The sequence below is a fragment of the Felis catus genome, chromosome C1 (genome assembly GCF_018350175.1).
Source record: "Felis catus isolate Fca126 chromosome C1, F.catus_Fca126_mat1.0, whole genome shotgun sequence".
Lineage (NCBI taxonomy): Eukaryota > Metazoa > Chordata > Mammalia > Carnivora > Felidae > Felis > Felis catus.
Window position 1 is genome coordinate 84,283,098 of NC_058375.1, and position 20,314 is coordinate 84,303,411.

Genomic DNA, 20,314 nt, shown 5'->3' on the forward strand with positions numbered 1-20,314 from the left:
AGATATTTTAAATACATTTTTTGTCAGGGTGCCTGGGTGGCTCAGTCAGTTGAGCGCCCAACTCTTGATTTCAGTTCATGTCATGATCTCATGGTGAGATTGAGCCCCACAACAGGCTCTGTGCTGACACAGACTGACCTTAATATTACCCAATCTTTGATTAATGTATTATCTCTGAGTCATCCTTCTTTCCATCCTCCATGGCAGTTTATAGCTAGGTTTAATTTAAAAATATTCATTGAGGTATGGTTGACAAAATTGTAAGATATTTGAAGTGCACAGCGTGATGGCTTGATGTATGTATACATTGTGGAAGTTCCTTCTTTGAGCTAACTAACCCATCCATCACCTCACATAGTTACTCCTATTTCTTTTGGTGAGGAAGTGTAAGTTCTCTCTTAGCAAATTTCAAGTATACAATACAATGTTATCAACTAGCTACCACTTATACGTTATATTCTCAGACCTTATCCATCTTAGAACTGAAGGTTTGTACTCTTTTACCGACCGCTCCCTATGTCCCCCATGTCCCCTGGCAACCACTTTTCTCCTATTTCTGTAAGTTTTGCTTTTTTTTAGATTCCACATATAAGTGATACCATGCAGTATTTGTCTTTCTATGCCAGGTTCATTCATATTGTCATAAATGGCAGGATTTCCTTCCTTTGTAAGGTTGGAATCATCTATCTATCTATATATCTATCTATCCTCATTTTTTACATTGTTGTCTGTCAGGGAAACTTAGTCTCAGCACATGGGCAGCTTGGGCTACTAAGTCACAGGAAATGTTCAAAACTTCCCTTATTAAAAAAAAAAATTCTCAAGAATGTTCTCCATACTAACATCACTTAAGAAATAAATGCCCATACTCTTTTTTTTTTCTCTTTGAACTTACAGCAATATTTTCCCTCTACAGCCTGGTACAACTAGATATTAATTTCCTTGATAATCCTAAAGAGATTGATCAACAAATTTATCACCAATTATTAAGTATTGATCACCTAGTGGGCTGAATACAATCAAAGCCTCAGGAGTCCTTACCATCTAGTTATGCAGATAAGAGAATCAAATGCTCTGTTAATTAATGGTTAAGAGTGAGGACTCTGGGGGCGCCTGGGTGGCGCAGTCGGTTAAGCGTCCAACTTCAGCCAGGTCATGATCTCGCGGTCCGTGAGTTCGAGCCCCGCGTCGGGCTCTGGGCTGATGGCTCAGAGCCTGGAGCCTGTTTCCGATTCTGTGTCTCCCTCTCTCTCTGCCCCTCCCCCGTTCATGCTCTGTCTCTCTCTGTCCCAAAAATAAATAAACGTTGAAAAAAAAAAAAAAAAGAGTGAGGACTCTGAGGTTAAGACATGGATTTGAATCAATCATTTATTAATTGATTTAGACATATCTATTAACTTTTCTGAGTGTCAGCGTTTTGTGTTTGTTTTTTTCTCTAAGAATAGTGTATTCGTTTGCTAGGGCTACAATAACAAAATACCAAAGACTGGGTAGTGTACTAAACAATAGAATTTGGGGCGCCTGGGTGGCTCAGTCAGTTGAGTGTCCAACTTCGGCTCAGGGCATGATCTCACAGTTTGTGAGTTCGAGCCCCGCATCGGGCTCTGTGCGGACAGCTCAGAGCCTGGAGCCTGCTTCAGATTCTGTGTCTCCCTCTCTCTCTGCTCCTCCCCTGCTCACACGCTGTCTCCCTCTCTCTCAAAAATAACTAAAGATTAAAAAAATTAAAAAAAAAAAACCAATAGAATTTTATTTTCTCACAATTCTGGAAGTGAGAAGCCTGAAATCAAGATTCTTACCCTCACCATCATCATGAAAGCACATGTCATGTGTTCATGACTTTGCAAAGATAGAAAGTACATAAAGCAGCCTGGAACATCAAGATGACTCCAAACATTGTAGCTACTATTTTATTTAAAATATACATTAATGTCTATGTTCCACAGTTTCTGATTTATGTACTGTTTCATTTAGAGATAAACAAGTGTCTTTTGAATATTTGTGATGTTAATGGCAAAAAAGAAAAACATCATCTCTGCTCACAAGCAGTCACCAGACTACACATCTCTACGATGTATGAACACAGGAATGTTAGCACTAAACTACCACGTGGAGGAAAATTTAGGTAAAAGATCATTAAATCTGACAGGTGTAAATAACAGTGTTATATTTGATTTTGCATTCTTGATTTATGTTTACATGACATTAGGAAAGATTTACTCTAATACCTATTTAACAGTTTGCTGTTAGATACTATTATAATATTTAGTCTATAACAAATATGGCTACATAGCTCCCCAAATATGTATGGCATGTAACTTTCAGGGTCCTCCTTTTAGGATTATGTAAGTATCTTACCCTGGATGGGGATTAACTATACAGTCATGGAAATACTATTAACAGTAAGAGAAAGAAACTTTATCGCAGATTTGGCAAAGTTAATTTATTCTACTTTTAGCTTTCAGAAATCTTTCATAAAATTAGATAACGAAGAATCTAATGTATAATCTTGTTGTGAGTGGGTGGTTATACATTGAGATATCTGACACCCAGTTGTTAGAAGATCAGAAAAATGCAAAGCCCAACTGAAAGGCTCATTGTGTCTTGTGTCACATGTGGCACAGCAGTAAAAGAGAGGCACACTGTGTGGGAAGAACACTCTCTCTGAAGGCTGAGAGCCATTCACTTTGCAGCATGCCCAAACAAAACTTACAGAGAAGAATAGATTTGTTCCCCTTTCCTTACCTTCATTCATTAGCTTAATAATTCATTCATCAAAAGATCTTTTAAAACAAATAAGAGGGAAATGATTTATTTATATACTATTTCAACATACATTTCTCTGGTTCTAGTACAAGGAGCAAAGAGAGACTCGACATTGAATTGATTCAGGGATTCTCAAACTTTCCTCTTCACTACTTCATTCCCCCTGATGTAACAGTTACATCGAGCTTTCAAGAGCTGTTATCAGCTGGACACATGGATCCCAGTCCTTTGAATTCAGCTTGCCTGAAAGGAATAAAAGAGTGTAAGGGGTGGGGGTGGGGGGTTGAAGAGGTGGAAAAAGCTATCTCACCAATTCCAAATACTTTTGAGTGAGTGCCCTCCCCAGCACACTGGCTTTGAAGCTCCATTGTTGCTTTATTTCCAAGACCATGGTCCTTTGAGACACCTGTGGCCCCAGATGAATCTGAAGGAGAACTTGGGTAACAGTTTGGTATTGATTCTGAGATGAGGTGTTTATAATACTTCATATATGATACATGAAAGCATGGGTTGCCTCAATAAAGGTGTAAGCTATAAAAGTATCATTTTTCCCCATTATGAATATTGAGATCACAGTGCTCTTCCAGGAAAAGAAACATAGGGATGGACAATCCTGTTTGATTATATAGTAACAATGAATATTTTTTGATAGATACTACATCAAACACTTTACATGTGATTAGTCTTTACTTGATATTATGAGACCAAAACAATTATTACGTTTTTTTTCAGATAAGAAACCGAGGCCTGGAGAAATCAAACAGCTTCTATGATCTCACGTGACCATCAGTGTGATTCACATCAAAGGTCTGTGCTCTTAACCACTACCCTAAACTGTCTTCCCTATTTAAGAACTCCAGGCTTTTGCTTATTTTTAATAAGCAGAAACCACTTTACATTTCCCTGAAGCATTAGTTCTGTGGTGCTGGGAACAATGGAGTTCTCCCAGCAAAGTCCCTTGGAAAAGTGAGAGGGTATCAACCCCACCACATAGAGGGAGGAAGAGCCACGACTGTGGCCACAGCAAGTGTCTCTCACCTTTAGAAACTCTGCTGAGTGGCAGAGAGGAGGAAATACCCCTGTCAACAATTGTGGTGATTACCAGGTAAGATGTTGAGAACTAACCAAAAATAGACCTGCTTGGATGGGCCTTTATCCTGTCTCTATGTGAAGTCACTTCATTTCCTAGACTGTCTGCAAAATGAAGGAATGTACTAGCTGACTAAAAGTATCTTCTACCTCTGAAATGATGAGGGTCTATGAGACAGTGCATTCAGATCATAGATTTCCTTACCTTGACTCCAATTTCCATCTTACACCATGTTACTTCCTTTCTAAATTCAGTTCAGCCTGTGTTGGTTCTTTCTTAATGAAAACATACTGACTCAGGAGGGAACTAGAATAGCGGATATGCTACTGTCAAAGCCACTTTGAAATACAAGATTTCAAAGAAACTGTGCTGTTCTTCCATGTTAATCTTTGCCGAAGATTCTTAATCCACAAAATAACGTTCTAAGCAGAAACCCCAAAAACCTTACTATTAGGAAGAAGTTTTAAGCAAGGGCTATTGTTCCCATAATGCTTACTGACATTTAATGGCAAGAAGTGCCATGATATTCTCTGTAATTCCAGCATAAATGTACTAATCTATTTCTTGAATGCCTTTGAGGTTTCTATGTCAGCTTTACCAGGGGTCATTGGGTAAATATTAGGCAGTTTCTTAGTAGTGTATATTTAACTTATTTAATATGCGTGTTCTATGATACAAACAGGGGGTTATTCTAAGTTCTACTTATTATTTCCTCACATTGTTCTATGGTGCAAACAATGCATGCTATAAACTATTCGTAATCACTACTATTTTTTCCTCAACAAAGACCTAAGAGCTTTAATATTGTTTTAACTTCAGAGCCATTTGATAAAAATATTGCAAGAAGAGAAATAATTCAAATATGTTTTCTTGGTGCTGTCCAGAACCCATACATAGCATCCAATGTAAGACTGCTATTCCCAGATTGTCTTATGTCTCCATATACAACCAGTTCAACCATTTTTGATTGATGTGGTGAGTCAGTTCAGGGAAACAACCTGTCAGTTTCATCTTATATAACAGTCCAACCAATTAACTGAATTGCCAAGGAGTTTGAAACAACCAAGCAATCAACTCAAACAAAGAAATTAAAGTGATTTTACCTGTAGGTACAGTCTAAGTGATTGATACGAAGTTCCATATTTGGATATTTTATCCACACAAAAATTATGTTTTCCTTATTGTAAAATATTCCTATTGTTTTATTATGTTATTATATTCTTCTAAAATTAAATTTACATTGAAATATCCTGAATTTCTAGAACTGCAAAATGAATAATTTCTAGATTTATCTCTATAATCTACTGAGAAAAGCTTTAAGATGGCAGTGAAAAATAAAATTGACACACAGCACTTTAACAACTGTAGCTAGTTAAGAATAATATGAGAGGCCCCTGGATGGCTCAGTCAGTTAAGCCTCTGACTTGGGCTCAGGTCATGATCTTGTGGTTCACAAGTCCGAGCCCCATGTTGGGCTCTGGGCTGACAGCTCAGAGCCTGGAGCCTGCTTCAGATTCTGTGTCTCCCCCTCTCTCTGCCCCTCCCCTACTCAGGCTCGCGTGCTCGCTCTCTCTCTCTCTCTCTCAAAAATAAATGAACATTAAAAAAAAAATTTTTAAAGAATAATATGAATAATGTTAGTTTTAAAAAGCAATTAAAATTTTTTTTAAATATTTACTTGTGAGAGAGAGAGACAGAGCACAAGCAGGGGAAGAGCAGAGAGAGAAAGAGAGAGAGAGAGAGAATGAATCCGAAGCAGGCTCTAGTCTCTGAGCTGTCAGCACAGAGCCCAGTGTAGGGCTTGAACTCATGGGCATGACCTCAGCTGAAGTCAGAAGCTCAACTGACTGAGCCACCTAGGCACCCCTTAAAATGCAACTTTTAAGAAGATAGAGTACAAAATATTTACTGAAAGCAATGTCTATTCAATGACATCAACAATTTTGATTAAGCCATCTTTTTTTTCTTTTTGAATGAATTATTTCACAGAGGAATATTTGAGTTTCCACGATTGTATAGACATTTTAGTTGCTTATTCACTAGTCAGAATGCTGAGCTTTGCAGTTTAGATTAGAATAAATATACTTAGGTATATTTACCTCCAACTGTGGTGGAGTAACTGAGAATAGACTCTCCACTGAAGCTGAAAAAATAAACAAATGGACGAAGTAGGTGAGGGAAGAGTTATCAATACACTAGCCTCAGGTGACATAAGACAGTGATTCCTGAAAGGTGGGGGGAAATAATGTGCACCGTATGACTTCCCTAGCTTACTGTCTTGAGTGAGAGAGTTTTCATGTCATAAAATATGGAGGCAGAACCCAGTCAGAGTTTGACCAACTCCCTGAGTTGAAGAGACAGAGCTGAGAGTTTGAGGACAAAAAGACTCTAGGATTTGCCTCTGCAAGGTACTGGAGAAGAGAGAGCTGCACAGAACGGGAACTCCAGAGATCTGAGCAGGACTCTTCATGTCTTTAGCATCTTGCAGATGAGTGTGTGGTGTGAGGAAACTCCAAGGCCAGGGAAAGAACCACCTGAATGGAGTAAAGGTGACAGTGCCTGCCAGTGACACAGAGCTGAAAATAGCCCCTTTCCCCATGATTCACAGGGCATCAGGTGGAGCTCACTGAAGTGTCTTTATCAAGAATAGGAAATAATTAGTTTTAAACACTTCTCTAGTCTTGCTTAACGAATCTTAAAAGCAAGTTCAAACAGTATCCAAGTAAACTAGCTGAGGCTCAGAACAAAGCTCAAAAATATATAGGACAATACAAAAATGTCAGCATTTAACAAAGTAAATTCATAATGCCTGGTATGCAATAAAAAAATCATCAACTAGGCAAAATAATAGAAAAATATAACTCATGATGAAGGGGAAAAGATCAATCAGTTGAGAACCAGAGCTGAAAGAGATGTTAGAATTAGCAAATAAAAAAATATTAAAATAGTTATCATAGCTCTATTTTATATGTTTAAATGTTAAGTACAGACATGGAAGATATAAAACAGACAAAAATTGCATTTCTGTAAATGCAAACTAAAATGTTCAAAATGAATAATACACTGGTTGGGATTAATGACAAATGCAACATTGAAGATGTAAAATTAGTAAGCATGAAGATTTCGGGATAGAAACTATGAAAATGAAACACACAGATGAAGGATAATTTTTTTTCAAAAATGAACAGAAAATCCATGAGCTATGAAACAACAAAATCTGAGACTTGAAAAGTGGCTAGCTAATATACTGGTAGTCAAAGTGGCCAAAGAAAAGGGACAAGGACAGAAAAAAAATTGATGAAATAAAGTCTAACAGATTTTCAAATTCGATGACATCTATGAACCCACAGATCCAAGAGTCTCAATAAATCTCAAGCCCAAGAAATAAAGAAATCAACTGTAAGTCACATCATGACCCAATGGTTAAGAACTAGTAATGAAGAGAAAATTCTTAAAACCATGGATAGGAAAACTTGTATCCAGAATATGCAAAAACCTCCTAAAACTCAATAAACACAACTCATTTTGTAATTTATTTTTATTTTTATTTTTTAATGTTTATTTTTTGAGAGAGAAAGAGAGAAAGAGAGAAAGAGAGAAAGAGAGAGAGAGAGAGAGAGAGAGAGAGAGAGAGAGGAAGGGCCAGAGAGCGAGGGAGACACAGAATCCAAAGCAGGCTCCAGGCTCCGAGCTGTCAGCACAGAGCCCGACGTGGGGCTCAAACTCACAGACTGCGAGATCATCACCTGAGCCGCAGTTGGACGCTTAACCGACTGAGCCACCCAGGTGCCCCAACTCATTTTTTTTTAATGAGCAAAAATTTGAATAGACAAAAAAAGATATACTACTGTGGCTAATATGCAAATGAAACAATACACCACTCCATCTATCATTAAAGAAATGCAAATTAAAACCGCAATGAGATACCACCACACAACTAGGAGAATGGCTAAAATTGAAAGGACTGAGCATCCTGTGTGGCAGGTGTCTCTCATTGACTGCTGATGATTATTTTATTTTTTTTTAATTTTTTTTTCAACGTTTTATTTTATTTTTGGGACAGAGAGAGACAAAGCATGAACGGGGGAGGGGCAGAGAGAGAGGGAGACACAGAATCGGAAACAGGCTCCAGGCTCTGAGCCATCAGCCCAGAGCCTGACGCGGGGCTCGAACTCACAGACCGCGAGATCGTGACCTGGCTGAAGTCGGACGCTTAACCGACTGCGCCACCCAGGCGCCCCAGTTCAGCAGTTTCTTAAAAAGTCGCACATAACCCTATGACCTAGCCACTCCATGACTAGATATTTACTCAAGAGAACTAAAAGTCCATGTCCATAAAAATACTTGTCCAGGGCTGTTCAGAGAAGCTTTATGGTTAATTGTCAAAATCTCTGAAGAAATCAAATACCCAAAAACAGATGAATGGATAAGCAAACGGTTAGATTTTACACATGTAGGCAATGTTATTATTCTATGCAAAAGTTATATAAGGGAATACTGTTCACCAATAAAAATGAATGAACTAGTGATATTCTACAGTATGAGTTAATCTTCTAATAATTTTGCTGAATGAGTGAAGCAAGTAAAAATAGAGTATGTACTCAATATGATTCTATTTCTGTCAAATTCTAGGATATACAAACCAATCCCTAGTGACAGATTAATCTGTATTCTGTAGTGACAGACTAATTCAGGTAGAGAGTGTGTGGGCGGAATCAGGAGAGGCCAAAGGCAGGATTTTTAAAAGGTACAAGGAAACCTGTGTGGGTGATGGAAATGTTCATTACCCTGATTGTATTAATATTTGTATGGGTGTGTACATATGTCAAAACTCATCAAATTATGCATGTTAAACATGCAGTGTTTGTTGTGTGTTAATTTTACATAAATGAAGCTGTTTAAAAAAATGAGTACACTTAGGAATGCATACCTTTCTCTCTCTCGCCACCCTTGTTAACACTCTAGCTTGCAGTGTGCTGCCTTAAAAGACAAAGGACAGTTTCACAGCGGCAAAATTTAAAAAAATATACATATATATGTGTGTATATATATATATATATGTATTTTTCATTGACATTAGTATTGTTGACTAAATATATCTACATATAAATATTTTAATCGCTTTGGAAACCTCTTTAATGGAATGTTTCTTATGGGACTGCTATTTTGCCAATAGCTAGATACGTTGTTCCTCCTCATCTCAGCCCTGGAAACCAATAGAAGAAAAACCTTCTCTGTGATGACTCACCTACTGACATATCATTGTGCAACTAACTCTTCAGCGTAGAAATCATTCAATCCATGCTCTTACCAAAGAAATTATTCTTCAATTTGGGAAGTTTAAAACTTTTCATGGAAAAAATATTTTTCTCATGAAAAAAGCAATCCATATTTCTTATAGAAAAATTTAGAAAATGCAAAAAAAGGAGAATGTTTTATGTATACTATATAGTTATAATTGCTATTAGTATTTGGCATAATTTACCTGCACTTTTTAATGAAACATCTTATTTACTTGTCAGAATACAATGTAAAATCATGTATCTTGTTTTTTCCACTTGATATGACAGAAGACATTTTTGTACTGAACTCTGATTTTTATGGCTGTCATAAATTCAGTCATTTAGACCCACCATAGTTTATCACCCATCTGTTGTTAGACATTTACATAGTTTTAAATGGCTTACTATTATAAATAATATTGAAGCATTCACCTTTTGCATAAAACTAGTTTCTTGGGGAAGTTTCTCTAGAATGAAATTACACTTGAGCCTTGAACAACACAGGGGTTAGGCATGCCAGCCCTGCACAGTCAAAAATCCACACATAACTTTTGATTCCCCCCAAACTTAACTTGTTTGTGTTATGTGTGTTCTGCCTGAGGGCTTCTTGCATACTTTGGGTTTGTGTGTTTTCCCAGTGTCCTCCACAGCAGTCAGTTTAACTTCAACCAAACTTTCATGTGCTAAATAATAACCAACTCTTGGCATGGCTGGAATAGAAATGACTATATGTCTACCTTGCTGCTCTTAATGATGATTTCTGAGATGAAACCAAATTTAAAATTTGAGTTTGTTAATGTTAGTATGCAAAGAAAGCCTCCCTTCCTCCCTCTCTCTCCCTCTCTCTCTCTCTCTCTCTCTCTCTCTCTATGTGTACATATGTATGTGTATATATGTGTACATATATATGAGAATATCATAAAATAGTAATGGTGTCAGTAGCTTTTATGTTTAAAATGTGCATAGAAATTTTCTTCCACAAAGTTCAGATTTTATAAAAAAAAAACTTAATGGGAAAATGTGCTATTGGAAATATTTGAGAAATCAGTAGTGTTGATGGGTAGGGAAGTAGGAAGCACTTAGCAACAGATCAAAGTGAGAGTAGCCAGAGGCAAATTAAAATCTTGGCTGAACAAACACATTATGGATAATAAAGTTATATTGATGTCAATGAAAAGACAAATAAAACTTACATTGAGCACTCTTTGGTTCACTACTGTGAAACGTTTTAAAATGATTAAAAGATGGATTATTCACTCTGAATGGGATAACACTGTGGACATGATGGAGCTAAGGAAAAAATCCTGGAACTTGTTCTGTACTAGAGTAAAGGCTCAGAATTATCTAGGTGGAGAGACCTAAGACCACCTAATATTCAGTGTTCAGAATGCAGCTGGAAGCTACATACTAAGGGGCCATTAATACTATTAGTAATTTTATTTTAATTTGAGTATATTGACACAATGTTATGTTAGTTTCAGGTATACAACACAGTGATTCGATAAATCTATGTTATGCTCTGCTCACCTAAAGTGTAACTACTATCACTCACCATGAAACACTAAATCAATAACTTAATACTGTTAAGTATTTTTTCTATGCTGTACCTTTAATCCTTGTGACTTATTCATTCCATAACTGGAAACATCTATCTCCCACTCCCCTTCACCCATTTTGACTATCCCCTACCCCTCTTCCCTCTGGCAACCATCAGTTTATTTTCTGGATTTATGGGCCTGATTTTGTTTTCTGTTTCTTCATTTGCTTTCTTTGTTTTTCAGATTTCATATATAAATGAAATCATATGGAATTTGTCTTTTCTCTGACTTATTTCACTTAGCATAATATCCATTAGGTCCATCTGTATTGTCTCAAATGGTAAAATCGCACTTTTTTATGTCCGAGTAATATCCCATTGTGTGTGTGTATGTGCCACATCTTTCTTATCCATTCACCTATCAGTGGACACTTGGGCTGTTTCCATATCTTGGCTATTGTAAATAATGCTGCAATTAACATTGGGGTACATATATCTTTTCAAATTAGTGTTTTCATTTTCTTTGGGTAAATACCCAGTAATGAAATTAACGGATCATAAGGTATCTCTACTTTTAATTTTTTGAGGAAACTACATACTGTTTTCCATAGTGCCTGCACCAGTTTGCATTCCCACCAACAGTGCACGAGGATCCCTTTTTCCCCACATCCTTGCCAATACTTGTTATTTTTTGTCTTTTTGATCCTAGCCATTCTGACTGGTGTGAGGTGGTATCTCATTGTAGTTTTTTAAAGCAGCTGAGAAAAAGGACAGAAAGGATTAGCAAATGGAAGAGTTATGCTGCCACTTACTGTCCTGAGTGCCCTAGCAGGCATTTTCAATCAATGGCGGCTTTCTTTCCCGTTAAGCCTCAACATGAGCTTGGAATCCTTCTTGAACACCGTGTATGTTCAATACCAACAGATGGGCTTCAAAGATCTTAAACATGACTTCCAAATCTAAGATACATGGATAGTTCAGTTTTTTTCATTACCTGCTTATTTTATAGAATTGTGGTGAAGAGTGCATAAAATAGTTCATGTTAAAGTATGTTGTTAATAAAATGGTGGCAATTATTAAATGCAAAAATAACAGCTAAGTTGATTATTTGCCTATGTTTATGAAAATGTGGCTAACTGAATAACAGGTTAAATTCCTTTACCTACAGCCTAGTAGTCCTTACTGTATGCAGATTTGTTAGTCACAATAGACTCTATTGTATATATGTCTCCCATTAGATTTTCTGCTCTCTGGGGACATGACATGTGTATTTTATCCTTGTATTTCTGGCACTTGATGTAATATTAGGAATTATTATTATTATTATTATTATTATTATTATTATTACTATTAGGATACAGAATATATCCAATACTTGTTGAAACAAAATTAGAATACAAATTGGGATAACTGTCTGTTTCTTAAACTTCACTTTTATCACAATTTCAATTAAGGCTAGTAGTTCAGAACTTTACCTTCCATCTACATTAGGTATTTCCCAGTCACTGTGAATATGCATTTCATATAGTTTAGTCTGGATGTTTGTTTGTTTCTGTCCAATTCTGTAGTGATGTTTGTAAATCAACACATAAGATATTTGTCTAAATTATGTAATAATGTGCCTGCATTTCACTGGAGATGGCTCCTGAAAGGAAACTATTAATCCAACCACAAATATGTTTGTGTTTTGGATTCAAGAACCTAAAATAGTGATAGAGTCTTTGATTTTATCTGTGTTCATTCTTGCTACCAACTGCCAACTTGTTTTGAGATTCCAAAGGAAAATCTTTTCATATGTGCCTTCTTGAGCATCGTACACTCTATTTCTTAAGAATTTAGGATTCAACTTGCTCTGCTCTGAGGGTGGGGTGTTTTAGTTTATAGAAATATTGAGACAGCAATGCATCAGCAAATTTGTATTGGGAGGAGAGATGAATATTTCAAAGCTCATATTCATACTGCCTTGGGAGGAATTTGTAATCTGGATCCCACAGCTGTTGCTAAGTGAACCAGTGGGGTGGTTTTCCTCTGGCTAAGCCAGTAGGGTGTTCCCAATGCCTGTCTCTACCACAAGATGCTCTCTGCATTTTTATTACTTTCTGTAACCTTAATGACTGCATTTGGAAATGCATGATTTTTTAAAAATCCCCTTATAAATTATGTATGTCTCTATTGACTTGAAAACATGCTCATTCATAGGTTCTGCATTCGGGAGAAAACAAAAAGCATTTGTATGGGCTAGATTCCTAAAATATTTGTCAGGAGAGGGAGCTAAATGGAAAAGCTAATTTATCTGAATATTCTAAGAGAGGGTTTGGGGAATGATTTCATAAAATCTGGTGTGTGTGTGTGTGTGTGTGTGTGTGTGTGTGTGTGTGTGTACGTGCGCTCCTGAGTGTTAGGACAGGATCCATCTTTTTTACCTACCTCTCCCTTGGTAGCATTGTGGTGATTCAAAAATTGAATCTAAATCTCAGGGCTGTAAGGCTCTGGGATAAGGTAAGGCTGTCAGCCAGAAGAGAGAAGAGGCATCATATTTTCAGGGAAAGAATTTTCTAAAAGTAGACAAACAGGGAGGGGCAGACAGTTGGTATCAAATTTTTATACTACTATGTACCTCAGAGCAAAACAATGCTTTGCATGTAGTAGCTTCTCAGCAAATTTTGTCAGTCTGATATTATATTCTCTATTTTTACATGGAGGAATTCTTTGGGTCTGTTTAATCATTATACTTTTGGATAAAAAACACATAAACATATATTAGCAATATATGATTCACATAATATTAGTATACCAGCCTCTGAAAACGCTTGCTGCTTGTTTTCATAGAATTTGCTTTAATGAAAAAAAAAATGTTCCCAAGATTTCCCCCGGTATTAATGTTCTTATTTTAAGAGATTCTCACTTCACTCTGAGAGGAGGCATTGAGTCCTTTGAGCCACACTGTTCTCATCCTTGAACTACTTGATCCCTAAGGTTGATTTCTTGTTTTTAAAATGCATATTACATTATATGTCTGTGTGAATAATGGCACGAGAATGAACTCATGGTGAAAAATTACTTGTGATTTGGAAAGGTTGGTTTTTACAGCTTTTAAGTGCACAATACAGAGTTGATGTACATAATGAGTCATTTTTTTCCCATTCAACAGCAATATGTTTCTTTCCCTGAGCTTTGAATGGGTCTTATGAAGAGGATTTTCAAGTGGCTCCTGGGAGAGCAAGGCAGTGATTACTGACTTTACAAAAGCTACTGTGGATATATGTTGCCGTATCACCAACATTTCTGGTGATTTAAATTCAGCATTAAATTGGCTCTGATAATGTTAACCAACAAATTGGATGCAATTCCAGTAGCACATATTCTGACATCTTATCTAGGGGAATCTCAGCTGTTCTCCTGCAGAAATAAGTTTGGAGCAGGGCTGCAACGCAACCTTAATTACAGGGCAGATGGACCAGCTACAAATGGATGTTCTGCTGCTAGATGTTCTGTTCCAGAGAAGGATGCAATCAGTTCAAGCTGTTTTTGACTGATGCTTCAGATTGTGGTCTTGTAAACAGGTCTGAAAATAGCCACTTTTTAAAGACTGAAAATTCCTGTAATTAGGACATGCCTTAAAAATTAACCCTAAAAAGAATACGGGTTGGAGGATGGAGTAGCTTTTAGTTTTGAATTACTAGCTGGATGGCTGTAGCACTCTGTTCTTAAAAGAGGAAGAAGCAGGTCATTAGAGGAGATGCTTCTAAAGCTGTGTGTCAGAAATGAAAGGAAAATGGAGTTTCCTTGGTGCTAGAGAACTGTGTAATTAGCTGGGATAACAAGCATGGATATTTATTGTTGTGGAATGCAAGGAAGAAACTGAAAAACAAAACTCCTGGTGTCTCTGCTCCACATCTGCCGAACTAATTTGGGGGTAATTTTATCATTTTAATCTGCGTGATGCTCTTCCCCAGTTGCTAAAGTACCCTGGTGTTTACCAGATGTCAGACATTTAATGAGGCCTCAGAGGCTCAGGATGGGTTTGACTGCAGGTGTTTAATGCCTACCGGGCCTTTAGACATAGCCACAAGCTGGTGTTTCCTGGTATGCCTTGATTCTCAGTACTTAAACCCTTCAGAAAATGTTAGTGGCCACTCTAGCCACTAGGAGGAGCTGGAGGCTACTCCATCCACTCAGCTCCGCTTCACCCAAGACTGGTTCAGATGGAAGGGCAGAACCCTTCAAGTAAGAGGGTACAAGGACACGGAATTAGAGCTGTCACTCTAAAGAGATGTTTGAAGTAGTATAAAATGATTAAGAATATATGATTCCCAGAGTCTAGGATTTAAGTCCTGGCAGCATACTGATTTTCTGTAAACCTGTTTCCTCAACTTCAATATAAGGATAATGTTAATATTTCTCCTTTAGATTTGTTGTAAGTAAAACACAAAATAATCCAGATAAAGCACGTAGCCTAATGTCTGGTACAGTGTTAAGATTGCTCCATAAATGGTTTTTATGATGTGATTCATTGAGTGTTCAGTTAATCTTGGGAATCCTCTTCTATGGAGCTTGGCCTCCAACTTAGATAGTGACTTAGGTCACCTAGGCTATAGTCATTGGTTCCCCTTCTCAAAGTAGTTTAGCTCTGTTGCTTGAAGCACTTAGTCTAGAGTCATGCAGACCTGGGCTATGACACTTAGTGACTCTGTGACCTTAGGAAGTTTAGTTAACCTTTTTAAACCTCAGTTTTAATAATTATTTTTTTCCACCGTTACTGGAATATAATTGACATATATTAACATTGTATAAGTTTAAAGTGTAAAACATGATTTGATACACAAATATATTACAAAATGATCACAGTAGGGTTTGTCAACCCTTTGCTCACCTCACATAATTCCTCTTTTGAATGATGAGAATGTTTAAGATATACTCTGTTAGCAACTTTCAAATATGTAATATTGTTAATATAGTCATCATGCTGTACATAAATCCCCAGAACTTATTCATCTTATACCTTGAAGTTTGTACCCTTTGACCATCTCCCCCATTTGCAGAGCCCCCAGCCCCTGAGAAACACCATTCTATTCTCTGTTTCTATGATTCAGGCTTTTCAGATTCCACATATAAGTGATCATACGGTTTTTATGTTTCTCTAATTTCTCACACAACATAATATTCTCAAGGTCCATTCATAGTCACACAAATGGCAGGATTTTCTTCTTTCTCATGACAGAATAATATTCTAATATTCCGTGGAATATTATTCATGTATACGTATAATGGAATATTATGTATATGTATAATAGAATATTATACATAATATATAAAGGAATATTATAAATATACATATCATGGCATCCTTTTTCTATCTATTTACTCATTGATGGACACTCAGGTGGTTTTCATACCTTGGCTGTTGTGAATAGTGCTGGAATAACCACAGTTTTATGATTTTTATCCCTGTTAAACTTACTTTGTTTTTGTTTCCCTAATTTCATTGAATTGTCTATCTGTATTTTCTTATAGCTCATTAAGCTTCCTTAAATTTTTTTGAATGTTTATTTTTGAGAGAGAGAGAGAGAGAGCGCACGTGCGCATGTGTGGGGGAGGGGCAGAGAGAGAGGGAGACACAGAATCCAAAGCAGGCTCCAGGCTTGAGCTGTCAGCACAGAGCCCGACACAGGGCTTGAACTCACAAACTGTGAAATCATGACTTGAGCTGAGGTTGGACTCCCAACCCACTGGGCCACCCACGTGCCCCTCATTAAGCTTCCTTAGAACAACTGCTTTGAGTTATTTATCAGGTAAATTGCACATCTCCATGTCTTTGGGGTTGGTTACTGGGAAATTATTGTGATACTATACTAGTGTCATGTTTCCTTGATTTTTCACATTCCTTGAAGTCTTGCATTGCTGTCCTTGCATTTGAAGTAGCTGTCACCTCCTCCAGTCTTTACTGATTAGCTTCAGACGAAAAATATCTTTTTCAGCCTTGCTAGGGATTCTGAGGCTTTCTCAAACCTTCTATGGATATACCTGCTCCACACTTTTTGTTCCCTCTTGAATGCCTTCTCTGGATCCTGCAAAGCACCAGGCTGAATGCTGACAGCCTCCCTCTCGGTTTCCCAAGGTTGGTGCTAAATGCTCAGGTTTGTGTTGTCTCCCAGGCCCACTGAATCAATGGCTTTCTGAGCATGCCTACTGGCTGTCTGAAGCATCTTGCTCTTGCTACGTTTGGGAGCGTGCACAAGGAACCTGCCATGGGGTTGGTGTGTGTGTGTGTGTGTGTGTGTGTGTGTGTGTGTGTGTGTGTGTGTGTGTGTAGGTGAGGCACTTGTGGTTCTGGAGGTGTCGTGTAGGCCAGTTGGGAGGATCTGAAGGTGACCCAGTGGCTTGTGGGCAGACCTCCCCATGGAGTCTGTAATGTGGTTAGAAGGCTCTGTATCCCTTTGATTCTTTCATTCCAAACCCTGGCTGCCACTCTCCCTGCCCCTCCCTGCCCCTTACCCTAGCCCCATCATGTAGCTCAGGAACAAGGCAAATGGGCCTCTTTGGCAGCATTCTGCACAGCTGAGAAAGCCAGGTGTTTCCTCACATCCTCTCACTATTCTTCCGAGGAGAAATCATGGGCCTGAGAAGCACTGTCTTGGTCTTAAACTATATGGCCTTGGGGGAGGGGTGACCTGGGAGAGTCCAACAATTCCCTCTGACTCCAATGTGTCCAATCTCAGGTTATGTTCCTCTAGTGGTGTGCTGGAACTTCTCTGCTGGACTTTCACAAAGGCTCTTTTATCTGTGAGTAGCTGTCTAGAACAGTGTTTTCCAGAGGCTCCCAGACCATGGCCAAAAGGTCCTGGAGGTGGTTCCAGGCCACTTCAGGGTCCACAGCTGGGACCAAAGTCTAGAGGGTGTAAAGATGCTTCCAGGACCCTTGGTGCATGGTGCTGGACCCCACAGATCCTCAAAGGGACTTTTGTCCATAGACAGATGCCAAATTGTTGCTGTGGAGAAGGGATATCATGAAGGACATCTTATGTGGCCATCTTGCTGATATCATTCTCATGACCTTTAAATGAGTAAAATAATACCTTAATCACATAGTTGTTACTAGGATTACAGATGAAACAATTCATCCGTGCTTAGCATAGTTTCTGGTACATGGTAAGAACTAAATACATGCTTGGTGGTATTATTAGTCCTTAGTCCTCATGTGTATTTGCTTTTTAAAATTTCTATCCTTTTTTTATTATGTTTTATTTTCATTGTTGTTTGTTAAACAAATTTCAGAAATCACTGGTCATAGGAGATTTTTTTTATTGGACAAGAGGATCTTCCTATTTCCCCTGAACTTATACTCCACCTACTTACAGCTTTGATTCTGGTGGTAAATCTACCTCACTCATTTTAAAATTCTGGACTTTTGGTTCAAAATGTATGGTCATCATTCTCTCAGTCTTAGATGTCTCATTCTCCTAACTAAGAATGTATGGATTTGAAGACCAGCTAGAGGTGATATTCTGAGAAAGAGATTCTTTTGGCATGAATTTCCTCATCCTTAAAATGGGTATAAAAATATATAACTCATGGTACTGTATTTTAAAATAAGCTTACAGATAAAACACAGTGCTTGGCACATGGTGGGGTCTCAACAAATGAGCCAGACTGCTGGGGAAGGTGGGAGGGTAGAGGAAGAAAGAGGGGATCAGACAATCCAATGTAGCTTGGCTCTAGGATCTAGGACTTACCTTATCAGAAGATGGATTGTAAATGTTCACATACATATGTGAACTTTCTCCCTTCCTTTAGCATCAACCCTTTGTCCATTCTTATTTCTCCTTTTCTATGCCACTAGACCCAACTCCAAACCAACCAGTCAGTAAATATGTGCATGTAAGTTGGTGCCCTTGTATTGGTAACTGATGCTTTGGTATTTTGCCTCCTGATGGAGAAGAAACAACAATGGCTAAATTCATTGCTTAGATTCTGGAGAAAATCAAGCATGAGGGTATTGCCAAGCTAAGAAGGTAATCTGTGGACACTTTATGGATCAAAGGGCAAGGGCTGATGGGCAGGGCCCAACGAAAAGATGCCTGAGGTATCAACATGGAAGTGACTCTAAAACAACTACAGTGAATTGAATACAAAGTGTCATTTAATTCAAGTTTCTGCACACAACTCTGTTTGTAGTTGGCTTCTTTCGTAGTTTAGCTGCTGCCAAATTGAACCTCATCTTGGAGTAAAACTAAAACAAAACAAAACACTCCTTGCCACCACTGATGGATTTGTGTTGAGATTTTTTTCAACAGGTGACAACCATTCTGAGAACAGCCAATTGACAGCTGCCTAAAGTCAGCAGTTAGAGCTGAAATTGAAAAATGCATGAGATTGTGCATTTAGTGAGAACTAGTCATTTTTCCCCTAAACTTTAAACTGTTTAATATGCCTACTGAGGTGTTTCCTGACTTAGAAAATTCCAAAAGAAACTAAAAAATGAGAAAGAACTAACGAGAAAGTGAAAATTTTTTTGCTGACATAAAGGACAAAAAAAGAGAAAACTGTCAATGATATTCTGAACAGGACTTTGTAATGTATCTTTATAAGTTACTTCTATATCTGTGTATGTAAACTGTGAAACAGAAGAAAAGAAGATTCCAAATTAAGTTGGAATATTACATTGCACTCAGGGTATGTGATTGAATTGTCTTAACTATAATGACAGAGGCATAAAGAGACACTTTTCCTTTCTTTTTTTTTTAATTTTTTAATGTTTACTTATTTTCAAAATAGAGAGAGAGAGAGAGAGAGAGAGAGAGAGAGAGAGAGAGAGAATGGGTGGGGGAGGAGCAGAGAGAGAAGGAGACAGAGAATCTGAAGCAGGCTCCAGGCTCTGAGCTGTCAGCACAGAGCCCAACATGGGACTCGAACTCACAAACCACAAGATCATGATCTGAGCTGAAGTCAGACACTTAACTAACTGAGCCACCCAGGCACTTTTCCCTTTCAATAAATTATTCTTGGCAGATATTTTTTGAAATATTGTTTTAAATGTACATGAAATTATTAGTCCAACTCATCCATATGTCCAGGTGTGACTTTTCAGGGAGTTCATGATATCCTGTCATGGGGTGTATAAACTGTCTCTGCTTTTATTCTTAAGTTTGATAATAAATAAACTATTTTAGGTGTCTAATAACATAGATGATGTTAATAGTCCATCTTGGATAAAAGGAAATGGGAACTTAAATGAAAATATTAGCAAAATTGCACTCCACAAAGTTCATTTTGCATATGTCCCTTTCCATAAATGTGGATTCATCATCTCTAACAAATTCTGTAAATTTGGTGAAAATCCTTGTGTCTTTTTTTTGACGGATGTAATCACAGACAGAAATTTTATTTTATTTGCTTTAAGTAACCAATTGAACAAATGTGTTCTGAGTTACGGACACTGTACTTTTGTGGATTCATGGAGTGACAGGTGTGAAGAATAAAATTCAATCAGTGAAAATAATTGCAGTTGGAAGGAGATGACAGTCGACTTACAACGTGGAAGATAAGAAGACCAAACATGAGGCTCTAGAGAAGAAGAAACAGCAGATGCAAAGTCTTGAAGGTGGGAGTGAACTTGCTCTCTGGTTCCATTGAAAAAGA

At 37.7% G+C, this 20,314-nt stretch overlaps 1 protein-coding gene across 9 annotated transcripts in view; it reads left to right on the plus strand.

The window, feature by feature from the left end:
- Positions 1 to 20,314, plus strand: part of SNX7 (sorting nexin 7) — a 311,909-nt gene that overhangs the window by 194,141 nt on the left and 97,454 nt on the right. For all 9 annotated transcript variants that reach the window (XM_045036260.1, XM_045036251.1, XM_045036250.1 and 6 more), the window contains one exon: positions 3,499 to 3,573. In XM_045036260.1, the coding sequence (XP_044892195.1) occupies positions 3,499 to 3,539 (41 nt within the window). In that variant the 3' untranslated portion in view covers positions 3,540 to 3,573. The remainder of the gene's footprint in view (positions 1 to 3,498; positions 3,574 to 20,314) is intronic.